The sequence below is a fragment of the Anopheles merus genome, chromosome 2L (assembly GCF_017562075.2).
Source record: "Anopheles merus strain MAF chromosome 2L, AmerM5.1, whole genome shotgun sequence".
Taxonomy (NCBI): Eukaryota; Metazoa; Arthropoda; class Insecta; order Diptera; family Culicidae; genus Anopheles; species Anopheles merus.
In genome coordinates, this window is record NC_054083.1 from 26,007,079 (window position 1) to 26,027,081 (window position 20,003).

Here is a 20,003-nt window from a genome sequence, read left to right on the forward strand (position 1 = left end):
AGCGATTGAAAAAAAAGAAGCTAAACATCATGCTAATGTTTTGAAAAGTGTGTGCGCTAGTGTTGTTCAACCGCCTGCATCTTTTAGCGACTGCCACGAGACAGATCGGTCATTTTTGAAGTGTTCAGCCGACGGTTTACTGTGCTTGTATGCGTGTGTGTGTGTGAGTGTTGGGGATCGCGGGGGTTTAGGGTGTCATTCAATTTAACTCAACTGGCGGAGAGCGGGAGCGCTGTTGTGGAAGGGAAGTTGTGTTGAATCTTAAATATGGTTAAATGAACAAACCAAGCCCAGGCTGAAGGCACCGACCGGGCATCAAGCACCCGGTTGAAGTCTATATAAAAGCAATTGATTACTCATCACCACCAGTCAGTCGCTCGTCGAACGGTCTCGCTGAACGTTTAAACACCCTCAACCCGCGTGTGTCACCGGTCTGTTTCGCCAAGGGCATACGCGTGCGAGTTTGTTTCACCGAATTCGAATCGAAACTGGCTGCGTTGTAGCGCCACTGACTGCGTAGGTTAACGGCTGGCTGGCCCTGAAGCCACACCCGCTCCCAAACAAACGGGTGCTTGTGGGTGTGGTCTGTTGGTGCAACACAAAACCGTGTCCAAATATTGTACGTACTGCAGTTGTTGCAGTTGGAGTGAAGTGCGTCAAAAATAAACACTAAGGGAGTTTTTGTGTGCTTTAAAAAACCTCGTGAGTCGTGGATGTGGTGCCAAAGTTAACTTTTAAAGAAGGAAAAACAAATGGAAATTGAGGGAAATAGAAGGAGATAGAGGGAGAGAGATGGATTATAAGTGGAAATAGTTCGTACCTACCAACAAAGTGAGGCAAAAAATACATAAAAGGTACATCCCCTTTAGGTAGAGCGTGCAAAATCCTTAGAAAAGTAGGAGACAAAACTTTGTGCAAACATTTTCGCGTATCCCGTTCGCCATATCTTCTTGCGGTACGTTCTGTGAGCAGTGAAGCAGCCGAACGAGCATCGTTATAACAACTACGGAAAACACACGCCTCGTGGCAGAATTTGGTACGGTACGCTCTAGCAGCGTACGGCCATTGCTTTTGTGTTGTACTACTATTATTCGAAACCTAGGCGCTTCATTGCTTCCCTTCATCTCTATCCATCTTCATCCTTCTCTCTCTCTCTCTCTCCCTTCCTATTTCCTCTTCGGAAAAGTACAGCGAACGGCGTGCTCTCCGAACGCGCTAGTGACATTATCGAGCCCTTGTATCGCGGGTTGCGGAGTGAAGTGCTATATGCGAGATCGAGTGACAGATCCCTCCACTTCACGCGCGTGCTGTTAAACATTGTTAGCATAGTTGGCTCGGCTTTCGGTAGTGTCCGCCATTTTTTTCAATCCCTCCCCACATCTCACATTTTCCCCGCTACACTTCCAGAAGTGCTACCAGAAGCGTAAGAGTGAAAGAGAGAGTAAAAAACAGGTAGTTCCAGCGATCAGTGAAAAATATGAATTCCAACGCCGTCGCACTGCTGCTGTTCGTGGCATTGGCCGTCTGCATCGGGGACAGTGCCGAAATTCCGCCCCTACCGGTACAGGACGACCAAACGGCCGGCGCATCGTCAGCGGAACCGGAAGAATGTAAGTTTGCGCCGTGCTCTGGTGCGTGATTATTAATTTCTTCCTACGTACGCGTGTTCCCCACTCGTACGGGGCGGGAAGTTGGGCTGTTTGGGGACAACACAACTGCTGATGGGACGTGCGGGCGTGCTTGTTGAACACTGCACTTGCCCAATTGCTCGGTGTGGGTTTTGTTGCGTTCGTTTGGACACGGTGCGACGATTATCTTGAGTGTCCTTGAGCTGGAGCGTGAGGATGGCTACCCCATCGGACGGCGGTGGATATTATCGCCCGCGGTCATGTGAAGCGCAATGTCATAAAGTATGCGAACGGTTCGTTCCAAAAAAGCCTCCGTACCGTGCTGAGCTGTGAAATGGTTGGCAATGAGCTACGGGCGGCTTTGTAGGTTGAGTTGAGTTGTTGATTTTTGAGTTCGGAATTGTGTTTTCGGATGAAACAGAATGTGTGCATTATTGTGGGTATTCACAAGAGGTATAGCAGATGGCTCTACTGCTACCTTAGTCTAGTATAGACATAATTCTACTTCATAGAAGATTCTGGGAAATTTATCAATTTTTCCACTATTCATAAGCAAGATTCAACATGTGTTTTTTTTTGGCAAATTTAAACATTAAACTCGTTTTGAGGTACACTATCTATTCTGTTATATATGGATTAAAAGATTTTTTATTATAACTCAAGCGATCAAGTGATGTGAGGATTTCTGGATATCAAAGAGTCGAATCTGGTTCAATTAGAAATCAATAGCGACGTCTAAAAATTATCGTTGGAACCATTTTTTCATATTTTTGCAACAAAGTTTTTCGGAGATTTGTAACTCTTTGCGATTGAAATTATTGGCCTAAAAATATGAAAATGAGAGCTCCAGCGATTCTTTGTGTACTCGTAAAGAATTTTATAACAAAATTCTATTAGAGATATTGAAGTTTTTAGATGCGTTTGATTTGATTTTACTAGAAATATGGTATTTTGAAATCCCTTAATTACCCTATTGTAAACGTAAAATAACTTCCGGTCGATGAATGCTAACTTGATATATCTGTTTGATAACTTAAAAGAGCAAACATCCTTTTATGTAGTTCATTTCAAAGGCTCTGGGAATATCAAATCAGATTTCAGTTAGTACAGACATAAGAAAATCTCGATCTATTCTTCGCTTGTGTTATAGTTCCAACTTCCGACTAGAACCTATCACTATCTACACCAAACAATGTAAAAGTAATCTAAAGTTGAGCGTCACTCTAATGGTCACCTCCAATCGCAAAACCGAAACTAAACAAACACATCTCAAACCTTACATCTTGCAGCTGAAAGCTAAAGTTACTTCCAAACGGTGTAGCATTCATTCCATCCTATTAAGTTAATTATCTTCTCAGCTCGTTTGCAGACGCTTTCGTCGTTCGTAACTTTTGTAACGAGCCCACCTACTCCCGGGCAGTACAACAATCGACACACCAGCGCCGCATAATAAACCATAATTACACCCTCTCGCTCTTGCTGTGATGTTGGCAGTCACAAAATTTCTTGGAAATCTCTCCCCGGAGAAGGGCCACCGTGCCGAGGCGCGATGCTGACCGCATCGCACCGGCTATCCCGAAGCCCGGAGGGAATGCATCAATTTGGCAGCAAATTTGCCTGCAATATTCAATAATCACCGGTGATCGTAAGGCACAGCATCGTAGGGCAAAGCCGAGCGGCCAAAGCGTTCGGCCAAAGACCGCAGCATCCAATTTCGGTGCTAATCTTTCGAACGTCAGCAGCAGCAGCTCAGGCGATGCAAAGCTTCTTGTGCCCCAGCACGAGAAAACAGGTGTACAGGAGTGTGGTGCGCGCAAATGAAGCTTAATTTGAGGCGCTGGAGGCTCCACCGAGGCGGGGGCAAACCGTTCAGGGAAAGCAAAAGTCATTCGAGGACGAGGACAGCAAAACTGCACAAGGGAACGGAAACGATTTTGCAGAAATTTTCCCCGTAGAACTTCACTGCCGGAGGGCTAACGGCGGCAAAATGGCAAAAATGGGTTCGTTTTTCTTGCCGCAACCGGACGGCAACCGTGTCTTTGCCGGTGGAAAGGGCCGGCGATTGGTGAGCAGTTTTCCGTGCGGTGGAATTGCCCCCGGTGGGAAGAGCGGACGGTTGCGTTTTTGGGCTGCTAGGTTCCGGAACTAGTTCCGTTAGTTAGCACTATCCTGGTGATTGCAGCATCCCGAGCGCTTCCTGCGTTCGGGACGGGCTAGCAACAAGGAAATTAATTGCATTAATTGCTCGCGGTGGATTCATTTTGTGTATGTTTGTGTGTGGATGTTGTTTGCTGGAAAGACTATGAGCGGCAGAAAGGTCAAGCATTTTTTTGAAGACAGTTCACACAAAAAAACGTGCGAAAAAATACACAATCTGGGATGGGCTCTCTAAACATTTGGCAACATCACAACAAAGCCCAAAACAGCATAAAAGCATTTAAAAACATGCCCCCAAAACTACCGTCAAGAGATGATGTGCCTTTATTTCCTGGTTTTTTGTTGCCTGATTTGGCTAGCAAAAACTTGTAGCACCGCCACAGGAATTGGAATTGTCACAATCATAATCCTTAGACCGCAGGCACTGTGGCATCGTTGACACATTTTTTCTAGCTCGATGCGCCTGTCGGCGGAAGTTGTTCGCGTTGCTCATTGCAGAGTGCACACCACACCAGAAAGCAACGCACACAGCGTTTCACGATTGGGTTGATGGTGTTTTCTCCCCCTCATCGGAGAGGTCGCACTGATACGTGGCAATTAAGGCGGGTCGACATTTCTCTGGCCGAACTGCACATCGGATCTGGCCCGTTTCTGGACGGTGGAAACAATTTCTTTACCCGCTCGGCCGTAATGTGCTTTGTTTCGGTGCCCGAGGGGAAAGGTTTGCTGGGGATGGAACAGTTTTGAAAAGTTCCAGCATCGGAACGACATGGCCACTGTCTCGGCAACCGCCGCAACAGTGGCAATTTGAATAACTTTCGCGCGAAACTAATGCGCTCGGCGAAGGAAAGTCAACTTTCGGTAGAACAGGCAAGGCGACACAGGTTCTGGCTAAATTGTGTCCTTTCCCGTGCCTGTGTGGTAGGGAGAAACAGAGAGAGAGGGGGCTGGCTGAAAGGTAAAAGTTGGCCTCGGTGAAAACGGAGCGCCCACGGACGCACGAATCCGCGCGAGGACAATTTGTTGCGGGACCAGAAACATGGAAATCGTTTGAGCAAAAGTTTCCGTTCCTTGTGCAGAAGTGCCGAGTCTCGAGCGGGACACTTGGATGATACATTAAAGGCAGCTGGTTTTCACGGGGGCAGTGCGATGGCAAGTCTGATGACGAGACCAACACGGATGAAAAGTTTTCCGTCGACAGTCTTTGTACCGGGTGCTCGGTGTGTGTGGGTTAAAAGGTAATGATGCAGCAGGAATTTTCGGGGATGGATTTTAATGAGCTACAGCGACATACTTGTGCTGCCGAGTGGAAGATTCGGTGCAAGTTTCGCGTGGACAGACTTAAGGCGAGGGCGCAGGACTGTTGAAGGAACTAGGAAAGCGCCGGGGACCGGTGTAAGGCCGTTGAAAGTTGGTTTTTCAATTCCCATGACACGGTGAGCCTATCATTTTTTTTATGACGAAGTTGACGCACATGTTACTGTTTCGGCGGATTGAATATACCGAGATCGAGCAGATGGTGGGATGGTGATGAAGAGCAGATCTCTTTTCCTTCTGGCAAGGTGAAGAGTTTGAAAAGAAAGCACGACCGTTGCTTAATGTATGATTATGACAAACTTGATCGCTTTTTTTCTCCCTCTCCTGGGAACTTTCTAATCGGCTCGTATGTTAATGAAGCTTTTAATGATGGGGAATGTATTCTGGTTAAACATTCTTAATAACTTGTGGGAAATAGGTTGAGAGTGAATCGGTTGTGGATCTCCAATTTGAAAAATTTAAATGAAGTTTATTGTTTTCATAGGCTGAATTGATTAGGAAGGGCTTGTTTTTGAGTTTAACAAATATTCAGGTATAAAAATTATTTTAAAACCTCTTCATTTTTTGAGGAAGGTAAAAAAGGTGCAAAAGTTACATAAGGTAACCAGCAAAGTAGTCAAATAATTTTTAGTAGCTTCAAATGGCATGAAGAGGTTGCTGGAAGTTAAGCATATTGTTTTCGTCTTAATTATGAGTCTTCGTGTATTCTTGAAAATTATCCTAGGCAAAATATGTTACTGTTTTTGCAATTACCATTATTGAAATTTTGTAATATTCTCTGAATGTATTTATTCACAATTCATTAATGATTTAATAATGCTTAATATGAGCCTTGGAAATTAAAAACTTAATCACAAAATTTCTTCAGTTATTTTTTGAAATGTACTTTTTGAATGCTCTAGTTATTGATTTTATTGCCATCTGTGTGTAATGAACGAAAATTTGTTAAATTGTGAAAAATGTTAAACATTTTTAATTAAAAATATTTTTCCAACATTCGAAAATCTCTGGCAGCGTTTTTCCAGTTAATTTACATAACAAAATTGATAAGTTTACCCAGTCATTATTCCCTAGGTTTGTTGGTAGTTATGGCTGTTATACCATGCAAAAATATTAATATTATCGATCTAAAATGCAGTAAGCTGAGCTGAGCCTTTGAATGTAAAGATGTAGCGTAATTTTGTTGTCCAAAGCCTAATTACCGCTCAAGAATATTTGGACCTGTCGTATTTCTGTTCCAACCGATTATTCGCTTTGTAAATGATTTTAATTACTCTTCTCTGAAAAATCCTCGGTAAAATGTGTGTTGGTGGCACGGCTCCTGCTAAACCAGTTTAATTTAAAAAAAAACTAATTTGATTAAAACGGCCCATCTAATGTTTTCCCGATATTAAAAAAACCGACCAAACTCTCGTCGTTTGATTGACATAAGCCTAAACATTAATAGCTGATGTGATCAGGGTTTTTTGTTGCTGCGCTGCTTAACAGCATTCAGCTCATGAAACTGAAACTTTTTAACAAGTGCTGTTTTGTTTTTTTTATTCCACTAATTTTCTTACCGTCACTGCTGTTCGACATGAGTGTGGCGTCTCGGGAGCAGTACTGGCAGCAACTTGCACAAAGCTGGACGAAATGAACCAAACTTTTGCTCATAAATATCCTAGACAAGCTTCGCGTCAGCTTGTGTCATCTAAAAGTAAACACGTGAGCAACAGCAAAAAAAAAGTGCCTCGTACACTCCGCTTTTTCTGCTGCTGAAAGTATCCTACAACAAGGGGGATTTTGTTGACTTTTTCGTCCTCTTGGGGAAGGTGAAAGATCCAGGCATTAAGGAATGAGGCAGCGAATAAAAGTAAGTTGAGCAAAAAAGAAAAAAAAAACGCTCCCACTACGAAAGGCGAGCAACATTTCGTGTAGCAAAAGGCTCATAAATCATTCAGCCCAAGCCGGCCGCTGTTCCCCGTGATGGGCGCATGGGTGTGAGTATTCGGCGGTGTGATGTAGCGGGCTGCATCGATGAGGCAAGCGAAATCGTTGCAATGTGCTTCGAAAATCAAGCGAATGAAAGGTTGGGATGAGGTGGGGTGGTACACATCTCCTTCGATCCTCCAAACCCCCCGAGTGAGTTTCTACTTTTTTCTTCACTCTCCATTTCTTCCTGGAGAATAAACTTTTCCGAAGGAATGTAACGATTTCTGGACGGCTTTTATTGCGAATGCGGATATTATTGGGCATCGAGCGCGTCCCAACCGAAGGTCGTAAAGAAGTTGTTTTGCGGATGTCAAAAGTGAGCTTCGCTATTAGAAGTAATGGCAAGTTGGAGGCAATTTGAAGTTGTCGATTTGTAAATGAATACAGCACAGTGCACCGAACTATTATTGGGGGGATGGAAACTTTCGCGTACTTTAGAGCAAACGAGGCTTACTTGCAAAACAGAAGTACGCTAAAACATTCTTCTTAGCAGTGGAAGATGTTGCGAGATATCTCACGAAATTCAACGCACGTAACGGTAGTAGCTTTAGACGCACTGTCTAACTGCCAACTGCAAACGAGCATTGATTGATCGCAATGAATAAAGTGTACGAAACAAAAAATGGGGACAGCCCCACCAGCGAACGTTTATCGAACGGTTGGATTTCGGTCGGAAAGCGACTTCAGCTTAACCATAACGCGAGGATTATCTGCCAAAGGGCTTTCACGCAACTACCGAACTAGAGGCGCACTCGGTCACCGATAAGACCGCCCATCCCATTAGCAGTAAGCTTCAGGAGCCGCTGAATCGTTCGGTCCTGGTGGATTCGGTCCCGTTGCCGGAAGTGAGTGATACGGAACGCGGCACGTGGATGGCATATATTGGGAGGCGTGGCTGTGCGTATCCGGATGTATCCGGCCTCCTGCCAGGCCAGCAGGACACTACTGGCAGGACACTAGAGCATTCGATGATGATTGATTATAATATCGTGTTTATTTTGAGCGGCGACTCATTCACGCCATTCCAGTGTGATCGATTTAGTGACAAAAGCGTGGAAGCGTCCGTTCCGTTTCCACCGACCTTGCCAACTGTGTGGTTCTGTTTTCTCCCGTTTTGTTCGAGCGGGTGAAGGTCGGTGAGGCTTTTGGTAAACATTAGGCGGCGTGGTTTGGGCCGGCAACATAGTTTGGGGCTTCAATAGAGTCGTCGTTCTACGGATTGGTGGTCGTCGGATTGGTGGCACGTGTAGTTTATTTACCCTATGATTTATTTGGTTCAATTTCATTCAATCCACGCTGCCAACCGAGTATCGGATGTCAAGAGAGAGAGAGAGAGGGCAGGAAAATATAGCTGTTCATCAAAATCAACGCCGAATAAAAGGTGACATTTAAGGTTCTTTAAGCGCTGCTTTGTGGGAGTAGACGTGCAAGGAGGAGCAATATACGTCAGTTTTATAGTGATCGGGTGACAGTTGCACTGATTGATTGTTGCTGATGACAGGAGGCTCGCGTGAGGTTGTAACATTGTAGGATTGGTTATGGATTTGTCTGCAGTCTTTAAGTCAGTCACTCATCAATGTTAAGGACATTCGGGTTGTCGGCTTATGGTTTATGTTTATTGTACAGACATTTCTGCATGGCGTTGGTGTAAAATTTACCAGTCATTCATTGTTACGGTAACTTCTTTATCTTCTAGTATCTACGGATTAGTCCTAAGTATATTGAGGTTGATGTTCAATTTGATTGGGAACGTGGTTTATGAAGTTATGCGTAAATTATCTTTATGATCTGGGGAATTCCTGTGGCACAGTCCCCACCCAAGTGACATTTGCTCGAAATTTTTTTTTTCCATATCTGCTCGATTAGTACTCGATACACCTGAAATTATTGATTTGTGTGTGATCAAGTGTGTTGAAAGCGCCAAGATTTGGTGTGTTCATAAATAAGACTTTCTTCTATGGATGGACTCTACCGTCGAGCTTATTTTATATTCATAGTTTTGGTATTTGATAAAAAACAAAATCAAATTTTGTGTGACGTTATTTTATAAAAAAATCGATATTATTTAAGTTTAAAATGGCTTCATGACCTACTATAACGATTGGAAGGTCAACTGGACAATTGACATATTCGAGCACGAATAACCGGGAATTCGAGCACATTCTTTTAAACTGGGGCCTTAAACTTTCCTTAAACTGCACCAGTTTAAGGGAATTTAGAAAAAGGCCTCTACAATCAAATGTGGTTCGACTTTTTCGTCTATTTCTTGTATAGTAGTATCTGGAAATGACGTTTCTTATCGTTATAGATGTTCATGTAGCCATTTTATACTTTAAACAATACCCATTTTTTTATAGAATAGCGTCACACAAAATTAGCTTTTGTTTTTCATCAAAAAACATAGCTGTGAATGAAAAATGAGCTCGACGGCATCGTCCATCGATAGAATAAAGTCCAATTTCCGAACGCACCAAATCTTAGCGCTTTCAACATACTTGATCACACCTAAATCAATAATTTCAGGTGTATCGAGTACTAATCGAGCAGATATGGAAAAACAGTTTCGAGCAAATGTCACTAGGGCCATCTCGTCTGACTCAATTGTAATTGTATTTCTCATATGGACCGTCCCACCGTAGCAAGGATTGAATATCCGACTACGTGGTACGGAATAAGTCTCGAATTCCTGTACATGGATCTGCATGTCGAAGTAGGACGAAATACCAAGTAGAAGAAGAATAACAGCCTATCAAGAAAGTTACTTTACAAAAGTGAATCGAAATCATGGTCAATTTTATAAGAATTACCTTTATTAATCATGTGAGTAATAGGGTGGGATTGCAATGAAATGGAACACCAATAAGTTCTAAAATATTATTTTTAGAGCTTTTTGGTTTTAAGTGCTTTTCCTCAATGATAGTTGTGATGTTAAAGTTTTGTGAAATACGGAGGTAAATAATCTTATAAAATACTTGAAAGCATTTTTTTTAAATAATTAAGGTGAAATGGCCACGATATTAATTTTTATAAATTAATTGTGGTCTTATAAATAGATATTTGTCTATCCTTGTATTGATTAATATGTCTGATTTGGTTGTAGTTCTTGTTTGACAGTTACTACATATCAAAAAAACAACATGTTATTGAAAAAATATATACATTGTTTGCTTTTTACCATGACTTAGCACCTAGAAATAATTAATAAAATAATGTTTGTAAAAATTTAAAATAACTGTGAACAATACTTTGAAAAGTTTTTATTTACTTAAAGTTGTGCAAATCGATAAAAATTTTACTAACCACCGAAACGATGCTGATGTCGTGTATTGTGGGCTTAATGTCACACATCCGACCGAGGCTTGATAGAATAAGTCATCTAGATCTAATTAGAGAATAAGAACAACTAGAGAGAATAATGAAGGAGAGAGTGAATAAAGCAGAATGCAAATAACTATCAACGAGCTCGGACGTGTTACTTTACACTTACCATAGGCCCAATTACTATTGGAAGGATGAAGCGAAGGAAATAAATGACAAGCAAACACAACAACTATGAACAAGGGAATTTACATGAACACGTACTGGAGCTCTTTTAATACTTGCATTTCCATTATGTGGCGCTGTTAACACGATTTCAAAAGCAGCAGCAAATACTTCCTGTCACAAACAACGATCCAAAGTGCCGTAAACGTCATAAACCATAAAATGCATAATGCAACTTTTCAACACCTCCCAAAAGCCTAACCCAGCTCCCTGCACGGGATCAGCGAGCAGCCAGTCAAAACCGGCAGACTTCCCTCTTCCCTTTTGGTTAGTGCCCCGATGAATGTGCCCCTTTAATCACCTGCAATTACGCTCACGTACAAACGTTGAACCGCAAATCAGCGGAAGCGACTTTTAATATGCGTTTGAAATGCAACCACCGAATCTGGGGCACATCGGGCTACTCCTTTCGTTCAGCACCGAAACTCAACGTTCGGTTTGAAAGGCGGGCTGAAAGCAGCGATGGTTTTTTCTTGGTGAAATAAAATTTCCACCGTTGCACGCTCATTTGCACTGCCATTATTGCTCCCCCTCTGCGGGAGAAAGGGCACAACTCGGGTTTCCTCTTTATGCACGTTGTTAGTGCAAGTTCAATGATGAGGGTGAATAGGTTTTTATTTTTTGCAGTGAAATTCTCTTCCTTCCACGAGGTGAAAATCGTTCGGGTTAAATACGTTTCAGCTTGACCAGCTATGCAAACAAACAAGCTGAAAAGTACCGGTCAACTGGATAAGCAGCATCGAAATGGTAATGTCAGGAATGGGGTTGGGAAAAACGGAATGTTTTGAAAACAATTCACCCACTGATTGGATCGTTGAATGAAAGAGTTTCGTTTGTCGTTTGGAGAATAGGTGATGATTGCGTTTCTTCTTTGTCTGTGCAGAGTTCCTGTAGTATTGTGCTCAGATTGGAATTTATTGAAAATATTGCAGAAATGAATGTTTTATTCAGCTCACAAAAAAAAAACAAAATATTTTGCTTGTAAAAATTAAAACATTTTAAGCGTAGCTCCATTAATCTGTAAGACAAATAAGAGTTACCCTATAATTTCAACCTCATTGGGCATACTTCGATCACACAAACATGCCTGCTCCCCGAGGGAGCAATTGTTCACTACAAAACAGCACCATTAATTTCCAATTATCATGCATTGAGCACCATTGCTTCGAAGCCCCACCCGAACGACACGGATGAGACTGGTTTGCATGCAGTTCTGGAGCACAAATCGGGCCCGACAGCAAACGTAATTACGAGCGTGTAACGTTTATCGACTGACGCAGCACAAGAAGTCATGCCCATGCCGGCACAATGCAGCAAGGCTTAGAAGGTTGAAGGGAACCGATACCCCAAACCGTACGCCGCAGAAGATGGACCAGAAGAGTGTGAATGACTAATGGTTGCTTGTGGTGGGGCGGTGGTTTGATTGAATATCTATTTATCATAGCGTAGGGTGGCTTTTGTTGGCTTTCCCCTTTTGACACACCAGCAAGGTCTCGGAAGGTCTCTCGGCAGGCACGGCAGACCATCCAAACTCGGGGCTGTTTACTGTGGGTTAATGAATTTGGCTTTTTTTGTGGGGTCTCTATCTTCCCTTTTTGCCTGTTTTGTCTGTACCTTCACCCATTGATCCACCCTTCCCGGGCTGCGTTATTGCCGTGTCATTACAGCCGTGGATTGCTTTGTTTAATAATAAATTACGACCAGCGGACGCAGCGGAAGTTTGATGGGATATTTATCGCCGAGCGAGCGTATTGATAACTTCCTGCGCTTTAGTGTTCTTGCTGCTGCTACTGCTGATGTCGGGGGATGTTTTTCACCCTCTTTCTCTCTCTCTCTCTCTCTCTCTCTCTCTCTCTCTCTCTTTCCTTCTCCTTTCGTTGCTTTAGCAGGTTTAGCGTGTGTCTGTTGTTGCGTTGACGAATCCCATTGAAAATCGAACGGGAGTGGAATATGAGTGTCAATATTGATCTGCGTTCGACAGGATGTTAATGATGGTATAAACCGCTGTGCATCATTCACACCGTGTACCGATGGGTGACGGGTGATGTGAGTTTGCCTTTGCGTTCGTTGGTTGATCCGTGTGAAAATGGTGGAACTGAATTATGGGGGTTCCTCTTTTTCTTTCTTTTTTTGCTGCTCCAAAGTACCATGTACAATGATGAATCTGGACAGCTCAAAGTTAGTGAAGGGATTAATATGTTGAGCTTGACTGCGTCAATAATCAATTAATATGGTGGGTAAATATTTGCAGAGGCTTTCCCGCTCACATCACTTTTGTGTGTATGTGTGTTAATAACTGTTTGTTTTTTACTTTTTCTTTGCTCAGGAGCTTCAGAAGTACGTGCGGAAACATTAGTTAGCAACAAAATTAGTTATGGAAGAATATTATTTTGAGGCTTTTGAACTGCTTGAGATGTAAGGTGATTTTTTCCCATAAAAATAATTGAAAACATAATAGGTTTTAGTTATTCATATCTTTTGATGGAGAAGTAGTTTAAAAACAGTAATGAAATAATTATCCTATCATAGAGAATGGGATCACATGTGTATTAACTTTGATATGATCTATTTTGTAAAACAAACGATTTAATTCCTTGATCTCAATAAGCATGAATTAGGTGCTCCAGATACATCAAATGATAGCAAGTATTGCATTTTTAAACAATTTCGCAATTGCTAAAAATGTGAATGTTCGGCTCACTCAGCAACATATCATTTAAGAGAAAATCTATTTAAAAGAGTCTATGGCCTTTTTTTTAAATAATTCTGTGATATCATTTAATATATGCCTGCTTGAAGTTCCAACATTTAAAGGTTTTCTGTATGGATTCATTAATGTAATACTTCCTTAGATGGAGTCTGATCTAGGGGCCCTTTTCGTTTAAAGTTCGTAGGCTGAAATTTCAGCCTGTCAGCTGTTTGCATTGTATATCAGTTTTCGAGCAGCTATCTAAATGAGTATAATATACAGGTGGGCTTATCCCAAGGTGTATGAATTTAGAAGGCTGATTTTTATCGCTTCTGCTTCTGAATGAAGATTTTAAGAGTGTTTTGAGTATTCGTCAAGCCTCCAGAAAGCTTGTTTGAACAAAAGTGTTCTCCCATCTTGTCAAAAATGATAATGAAATTTGGTTATAAAAAACATGCTATGAGACCACCTCGACTACATTCACTTTGATTCTAGATTCCATCATCAGATCTCTTTAATGCACCTTGGGATAAATGTAAAAAACACCGTGTTTTCGAGCAGGTACTAGAATCTAGTTCTAGCTTAGAGGCTAGAATAATATAGACTGAAAATTACAGGCTAGTTTTATGTGTGGTTTTGTATGGAGTGTTTACATGATTTCAGCCTCCAACTGTCAAACTCCATACAAAAAACTGACTAGAATCGTGAAGGGCCCCCTAATTGGAATTTTAATTTCAATCTGATCTTCAATCATTAACTAGAACATTCAATGCAACAACAGATTGCACAATGTATATTTTACACATGTTTAGGCTTAAATCGTAGAAAGATTCTTCATGGGGCTTTATAATGGAACTTTCTTTCTTTATGATAGTAATTTTCTACACATTTTAACACATTGTCTAAGTTAGGATTTCTTTATTAGTACGCCGACTAACACCTCGGCTTATAGTCCATCTTATCCGAGAATTAGTGCTGAAAACTGTTCATTAATTATACACCCTAGCCCGTCTAATCTTATGATGATGCTAATGTTTTAAAATTAGAAAACATAGATCGTACCATTGCACCATTCGCCCATTGAAGTACTATTAGTCGAGCCTTAACTCAAACAGCATAATAAAGTGAATTTGAATGGAGGCTGTTGTATTAGCTAAAGAGCTTTTTATACTTTTTTTTACGGCGTTCAATAGCAACGGGAAAAGCTCATCCTGTATCTCCCTTTCCCCCGGTATTGCCCGTCACACAAAGCAGGAGCAGCCATTTAATAGCACATCATGTCCAAAAGCGCATAACATCGCGTACATCACACGTGAATGCGGTGCGCAATCAAAGGATTTGCGCGTGTGGTGCGCGGTACCATCCGGGGCTTTATCCGCGATTACCATGCCGTATCTGCGAAGCAAAAATTACCGTAAAATATGAATGCGTGGGTATGTGTGTGTATGCACTGCTTCGCTCCCTTCGCAAACGATCTCGCTTCACGTCCGAGCTAATCAAACGACTATCCGCACGGACCGCTCGGTGAAGCCCACGATCTAATATGGTACATATTTCACCTATTGATGTTGACGGCGAACTGGCTGGCTGGCAAATGAAAATGGATGAAAATTGTTATCAAAGCGAGCGGGGGTGAATTATTTTTATTATGATGTTATTAATGTTAATGGCACTTGCGCGGACGTACAGCACGTTTGCATGATAACGCTGCTGGCCGTGTGGATGCTCCTGCAACTGCGGCACGGTGGAAACATCCAATCGGTCCTAATCGCCCTCGAGCGGCAGCTCGACCATCTTCCGGTTGCTGGCTGGCCTGCGGAAGCGCACCTGTGTGCGCTATCATCACCACCATCGTCAGCGCCATCATCATCGCCAGTTCGCCCATCGGTCGAATGTGATTGCGGAGCAAAAAAGCACCGTGCGAGGTGGATGCGCTTACCCTTTGCTTGCCTCCTGGAGGGAGCGCCGGAAATAGTCGCTAACGTGTGATTTCTTCCGCTGCTTTCACCGTCGTGGGCTGTGAACGTGTCCCTGGCAAAAGCGTTACTTTCAAGCAGTGTGTGTGTGTGTATGTGTGTATGTGTGTGCGTTTGTGTGTTTGAAGCCCATCGGAAGGCTTCCGGTTCCGGGCGAGTCGCTGTGTGACTTGGACAGGTTGTGTGTGTGTTTGAGCGTCTCCCATGGTTGGTTCCCCTCCCACGGCTTACCGGTTCCCGTGATTACGGATATGACCAGTTTTCGTTGGCTACCAGCTGTTACCGATTTTCCGCTCCGCTTTAGGAAGCAGGTAAACGCGTAAGCGTAAAAGACAGCAGGGCAAAAGTTTACTCTTTCCATTGCATGCTGTTCTTTTTCCCATTCGTGGAATAACTTTTCCCTTTCCTTGGTGAGCGGGGAGCGCAGCATGTCCCTTGGAGAATATGTGTCTGAGTGTGTGTGTGTGTGTGTGTGTGTGTGTGTGTGTGCACAACGCTGGGATGAGTTGCTTCCGGTTGTGATAGAACTGGTATACGTGCGGAAATTTAACACACACTCTCTGGCCCGAACCGGTCGTTGCGAACCGCGCACCGAATTCATTTCGAATGTGCCGAAACGGTGGTGGGTGGGGGTGTGGAAAATTCGTTTTTCGGTTTGGGTCGAAAATTTTCGACGAAAGGTTTTCGATCCGCAAGACATCTGCAGAAGGAAGAGAGAGAGAGAGAGAGAGAGAGAGAAAAAAACCCGGGAACAAACAGATAAAATTGCTTTTTTACGGCCAGCATGATGTTTTTGACCGTTTAGCGGGTGCGGACTCGGGGACGAGCCGGACATTGGAATGTAGAACGAATGTTGTGCTCAGGTTTGAATAAAAGCCGCCAAACGAGTGGAGCGGAACGGAAGATGGAAAAAGAGAGAGAGAAAAAAAATGTATCGATGTGGTGTGGGTCCGAATGTACGAGAGAAAATCGAAATTCAATATAAATATGATTGAGTTCTATTTCTGTCAACTGTCTAAGGAATCCGAACGAAAAATAGATTTGGAATTTTATTGTCTCGCTTGAAGTTGGGTTGGAGAAGTAATTGAATAATGTAGTTTGATGAAACTTGTAATACTTTTTTAGTTTTATATGAAATTATTCATTAAATTATTTTAGTGAAATTATTTGTAAGTTGTGCCTTTTACTGTTTCACTGTTGTCTTGCCATATGGTAGCTGATATGATGCAGCAGGACGAACATCAAAATGGTTTAGGGCTAAATGATTATTAAATAAATCCAACGGAGTGGAATACAATTGTTAATGAGGTATGAAAAATACAATCTAATTGGTCGCTGGCTAAATGGGTGAACATTTTGTTCTTTTCTGTTTTCAGAGAAAGTAAATAAGTCGCTGGTTTATCAACACAACGAAATATATAACTTGAAGGTTGAAGCGCAATGCATGTTTTGAAAAATATTTGTGTTCTTTTGATATGTGTATGAACGGAATGAGGAAAGTCGAATTTCTTGAAGGAAACTTGATGGAAATAGATTTGGAGCTTAATAATTTAAAATTGATTGAGTGCATTGAGCGCTATTACAATGAGCAAGCTCGAAGCATTAGATTAGCTTCAAAAGATTTATGTATGGCCCATAACAATATGGTGTATCAATTCGGTAGCAAAATTGATGAAATTGTTAAAGAATCTTTACAGTCTGTCGAAAATAGGACCAAACTGGCGAAAAGAGGAACAAAAACAGTGTTTGCATTTTTACGAATATCACTTTCATGAAAAAAACAACATCACTTTCATGAAAAGTAATAAAAATTGTAAGTGTACGAGATGGTTTTGTGAAACTACTGCACTAACCTGCCCATTACTGGTACATTTACTCTTTTACCAAATATCTTTCAAGCTTTTGACCAACATAATTCTACTTACCATACAATATCTTAGTGTATTAGTTACTGTAACTGAAAAATTGTTTAACAAACAAATTGAAAGGATGACACTTGCATAACTGACAAACACCTACGAAGTTAAACCGCAACTAAATTGTCATTAAAAGATAAAATTTCAATCATCCAAAAGCCCTTCATGATTGGCAAAGAGCATTTGCCGTAGAAAACTACTTTAAAGCCTCGTTATCATGCGTTGCCAAAGTCACATGTAGAAAATGCCATTTCCACATCGTTTCGTTCCACCTACAACGCCCATTGAAAAGCCCATTCCTCCGACACCACAATGTGTCGTTCCGATGGGTTTTCACAATTCACAAGCCCTCGCCTTCATCATGCCACCGCCACCTTCTCTGTTACTCCCACTGCTACACCGGTGGTACACTGTTCTTTCTATTTACCGTTTCCAGTTCGTTAGCGCTCGTTGGCGCTGTAACTTTGAAATACATTCTTTCCCACCGCATCAGCATGTGTAACCACCTTCAAAAGCACCCATTTTTGCAATAGCTAGAACCGAAAGTGAATGGTGTTATGGTTCGGGTTGCCCTTCCTTTTGTTCCAGTTGGTGCTACCTGTGCCGTATTTTTTCTTCTTCCTCCGATGTACGCATCTTTCACCACCGACGCTGGCTACCACCGAGTCGTTACATTTACGGGACACAAACACTCACCCGCATATACCCTCATTTATCGTTAGCTTTTGCGTTCCATTTACCGGGCTTGCCCGTTGGCGTTGCCTACTAATGAGCGTCGCTGCCAAAAATGCTGCACTTACCTGCCAGGTGTTTCGGTGACCACTTTACCACCCTTTCCCATTCGAAAGCTAGTGTGGGTCGCACTGCAGATGCAATTACAACCAGAGTGCAGACCCATTTTGGTGCGCTTCTTTTGCTTGCTCCCCTTTCCGTTTTGTATTTGAAGCAGTGAAAAGGGAACAGAACCATTCGGTACTGAAGCGTGTCCGGTGATTGAACCGTTTGTGAGCATTCGATGGAGACGCATGGTTGCCCAGCGTACCGAAAGCGTGAAAGAGAGAGATAGAGAGAGAGGTACACACACACACACACACACGGATCTGGTTGTTCACTGTGCATCGAGTCGAACGTTATTGGAGCGAGGCGGAGTGAATTAGATGCGGTTCAATTAGCACCAGCCAAGGATGCGTGTCGAAAGGGTATAGCGGGGTGGGAAGGGCAATGGTCGCAGCAGCAATGGACGGTTGACGGTCCTATCCTGCAGACACACACACAGACACATACACCAGCCTTGCACTGCTAGGCTCTAATTTATCTAATCTACGACGTACGACTGCGAAACTGTCAAAACCAATGCTGGTCGGAGAAATCTATCACCGACACCGGTGCCATTTGCAGCACGGATTGCATTTGATAGGGAACCAGCGTACACATGTTCGCATGTCGTCACCAAGTGTGTGACTGCTGATGGGTCGGCGTTTTGGCCATGTTTTTCTTTTGAGCAGAAACTTGTGTCACGGCGAATGTGGCCTTCGAACGAATTTGGGAAACGAGTGGGGTTTTCGACTATTTATGTCACTCGAACGTGTTTTGCTGCATTGTAAGGATTTGGGTTCAAACGTATGATACATATTTGATTGAGAGGAGCAAGAACGAGAGTTTATTTAAAAGCTCGTTTTTGAGGTGTAGGAAAAAAACTAAATTTTAGAATGAAAAAAACTCACATTATTATCTATTTGTATGTACACGGTTAGAAATAGAAAATAAATTTTATGTTGAAAATGCAATGACAGCTTGCTACCTTTTTTCCCAATCTTTGCTCGTTTCATTTCCACAGCTTATCTAGGTGTAAAGCTGTACAAAATGGAGAGACCGTGCGCAATGCTGGGTGGGATGTGCGTGCAGACGAGCGAGTGCAAGCAGCGGCCAGCAAACAGTGGACTGTGTCCGGAAAATACCCACCTGGGCGTTGATTGCTGCTACGAAGGTAGACAATCGGCGGCTTTGGTTCTCGAACAGTCGCCGTTGCAAAAATTGGTTTTGTTGATGTTCGTTTGTGTTAATTGTTTTGTTTTTGCTTTCCGTTCAGTAAAACCCGCGAGCAACCTCACCTGCCACGAGTACCGCGGCGCTTGTATGGAGCGATGCGCCGCAGGGCTACAGCGCCCGTCCACCGATTGTACCGATGGGAGCAAGTGCTGCGTGCTGGTCGTATAAGGCTTTTGTTGTTTGCTGTCAAACCATAGAATGGTTCGTATTTTTACTCGATACCTCCCGAAAGAACAGAGAGAAAAGAAAGAGAAGTATAAAACAATGGGCCACCTCTGTTCTCGGGGTGGATTTTTGGGTAAAAATCGAACCAATTCCAAATTGTATCTCGTTGACCTCGTAGAGCAAGCGGCTAGCGTTGTGAGCAGTAAATCATATCAATCAGAAGCTATTTAAATAAACGATTCGTAAGTAAAGCACAATTTCAACCGACTGGGAACGTTCTTTCTTGCTTTGTTGTGTTTGGTTATAAAATAACGAATTAATGAAAGAATCACAGTATTATGGTAAGTTTTTGCTCTGTTTGTTTGATAGTTTTGTAGGAGAAAGATGAAGAAAAAGTTAAATTTTTTTTTTGATTTGTAATATTTTTCATGCCATTCAGATGGTTTCTTCTATAATCATTTTAATTTATTCAGCTGTATAAAACATATTTGTTTGCAGAAAATGCTTCCATTTCATTTTTTACTATTTTTCTATTGTGTTTAGATTAAGATTTAAGTATATTTTAAGATTATTCAAGATACCAGTTTTGAAT

General features: G+C 42.3%; 1 protein-coding gene across 8 annotated transcripts; it reads left to right on the forward strand.

Moving 5' to 3' along the window:
* Nucleotides 1–351: 351 nt before the first annotated feature.
* On the forward strand, nt 352–19,668 carry LOC121593544 (U-scoloptoxin(19)-Sm1a). 8 transcript variants are annotated; one of them, XM_041915994.1, is made up of 4 exons: nt 352–516; nt 1,408–1,610; nt 19,035–19,184; nt 19,287–19,668. In XM_041915994.1, the coding sequence occupies exons 2-4, from the start codon at nt 1,478–1,480 to the stop codon at nt 19,412–19,414; spliced, it is 411 nt and encodes a 136-aa protein (XP_041771928.1). In that variant the 5' UTR covers nt 352–516; nt 1,408–1,477; the 3' UTR covers nt 19,415–19,668. The 8 variants fall into 8 exon arrangements, with proteins under 8 accessions (XP_041771928.1, XP_041771929.1, XP_041771933.1 ...); XM_041915995.1 differs by having other exon boundaries at nt 1,411–1,610; XM_041915999.1 differs by having other exon boundaries at nt 363–431.
* Nucleotides 19,669–20,003: the final 335 nt, after the last annotated feature.

Coding starts and splice junctions, on each gene's coding strand:
- LOC121593544 (XM_041915994.1), top strand. CDS start 1,478: ATGAATTCCAACGCCGTCGCACTGCTGCTGTTCGTGGCATTGGCCGTC. Junction 1,611..19,034: donor GTCAGCGGAACCGGAAGAAT/GTAAGTTTGCGC, acceptor TCATTTCCACAG/CTTATCTAGGTGTAAAGCTG. Junction 19,185..19,286: donor CGTTGATTGCTGCTACGAAG/GTAGACAATCGG, acceptor CTTTCCGTTCAG/TAAAACCCGCGAGCAACCTC.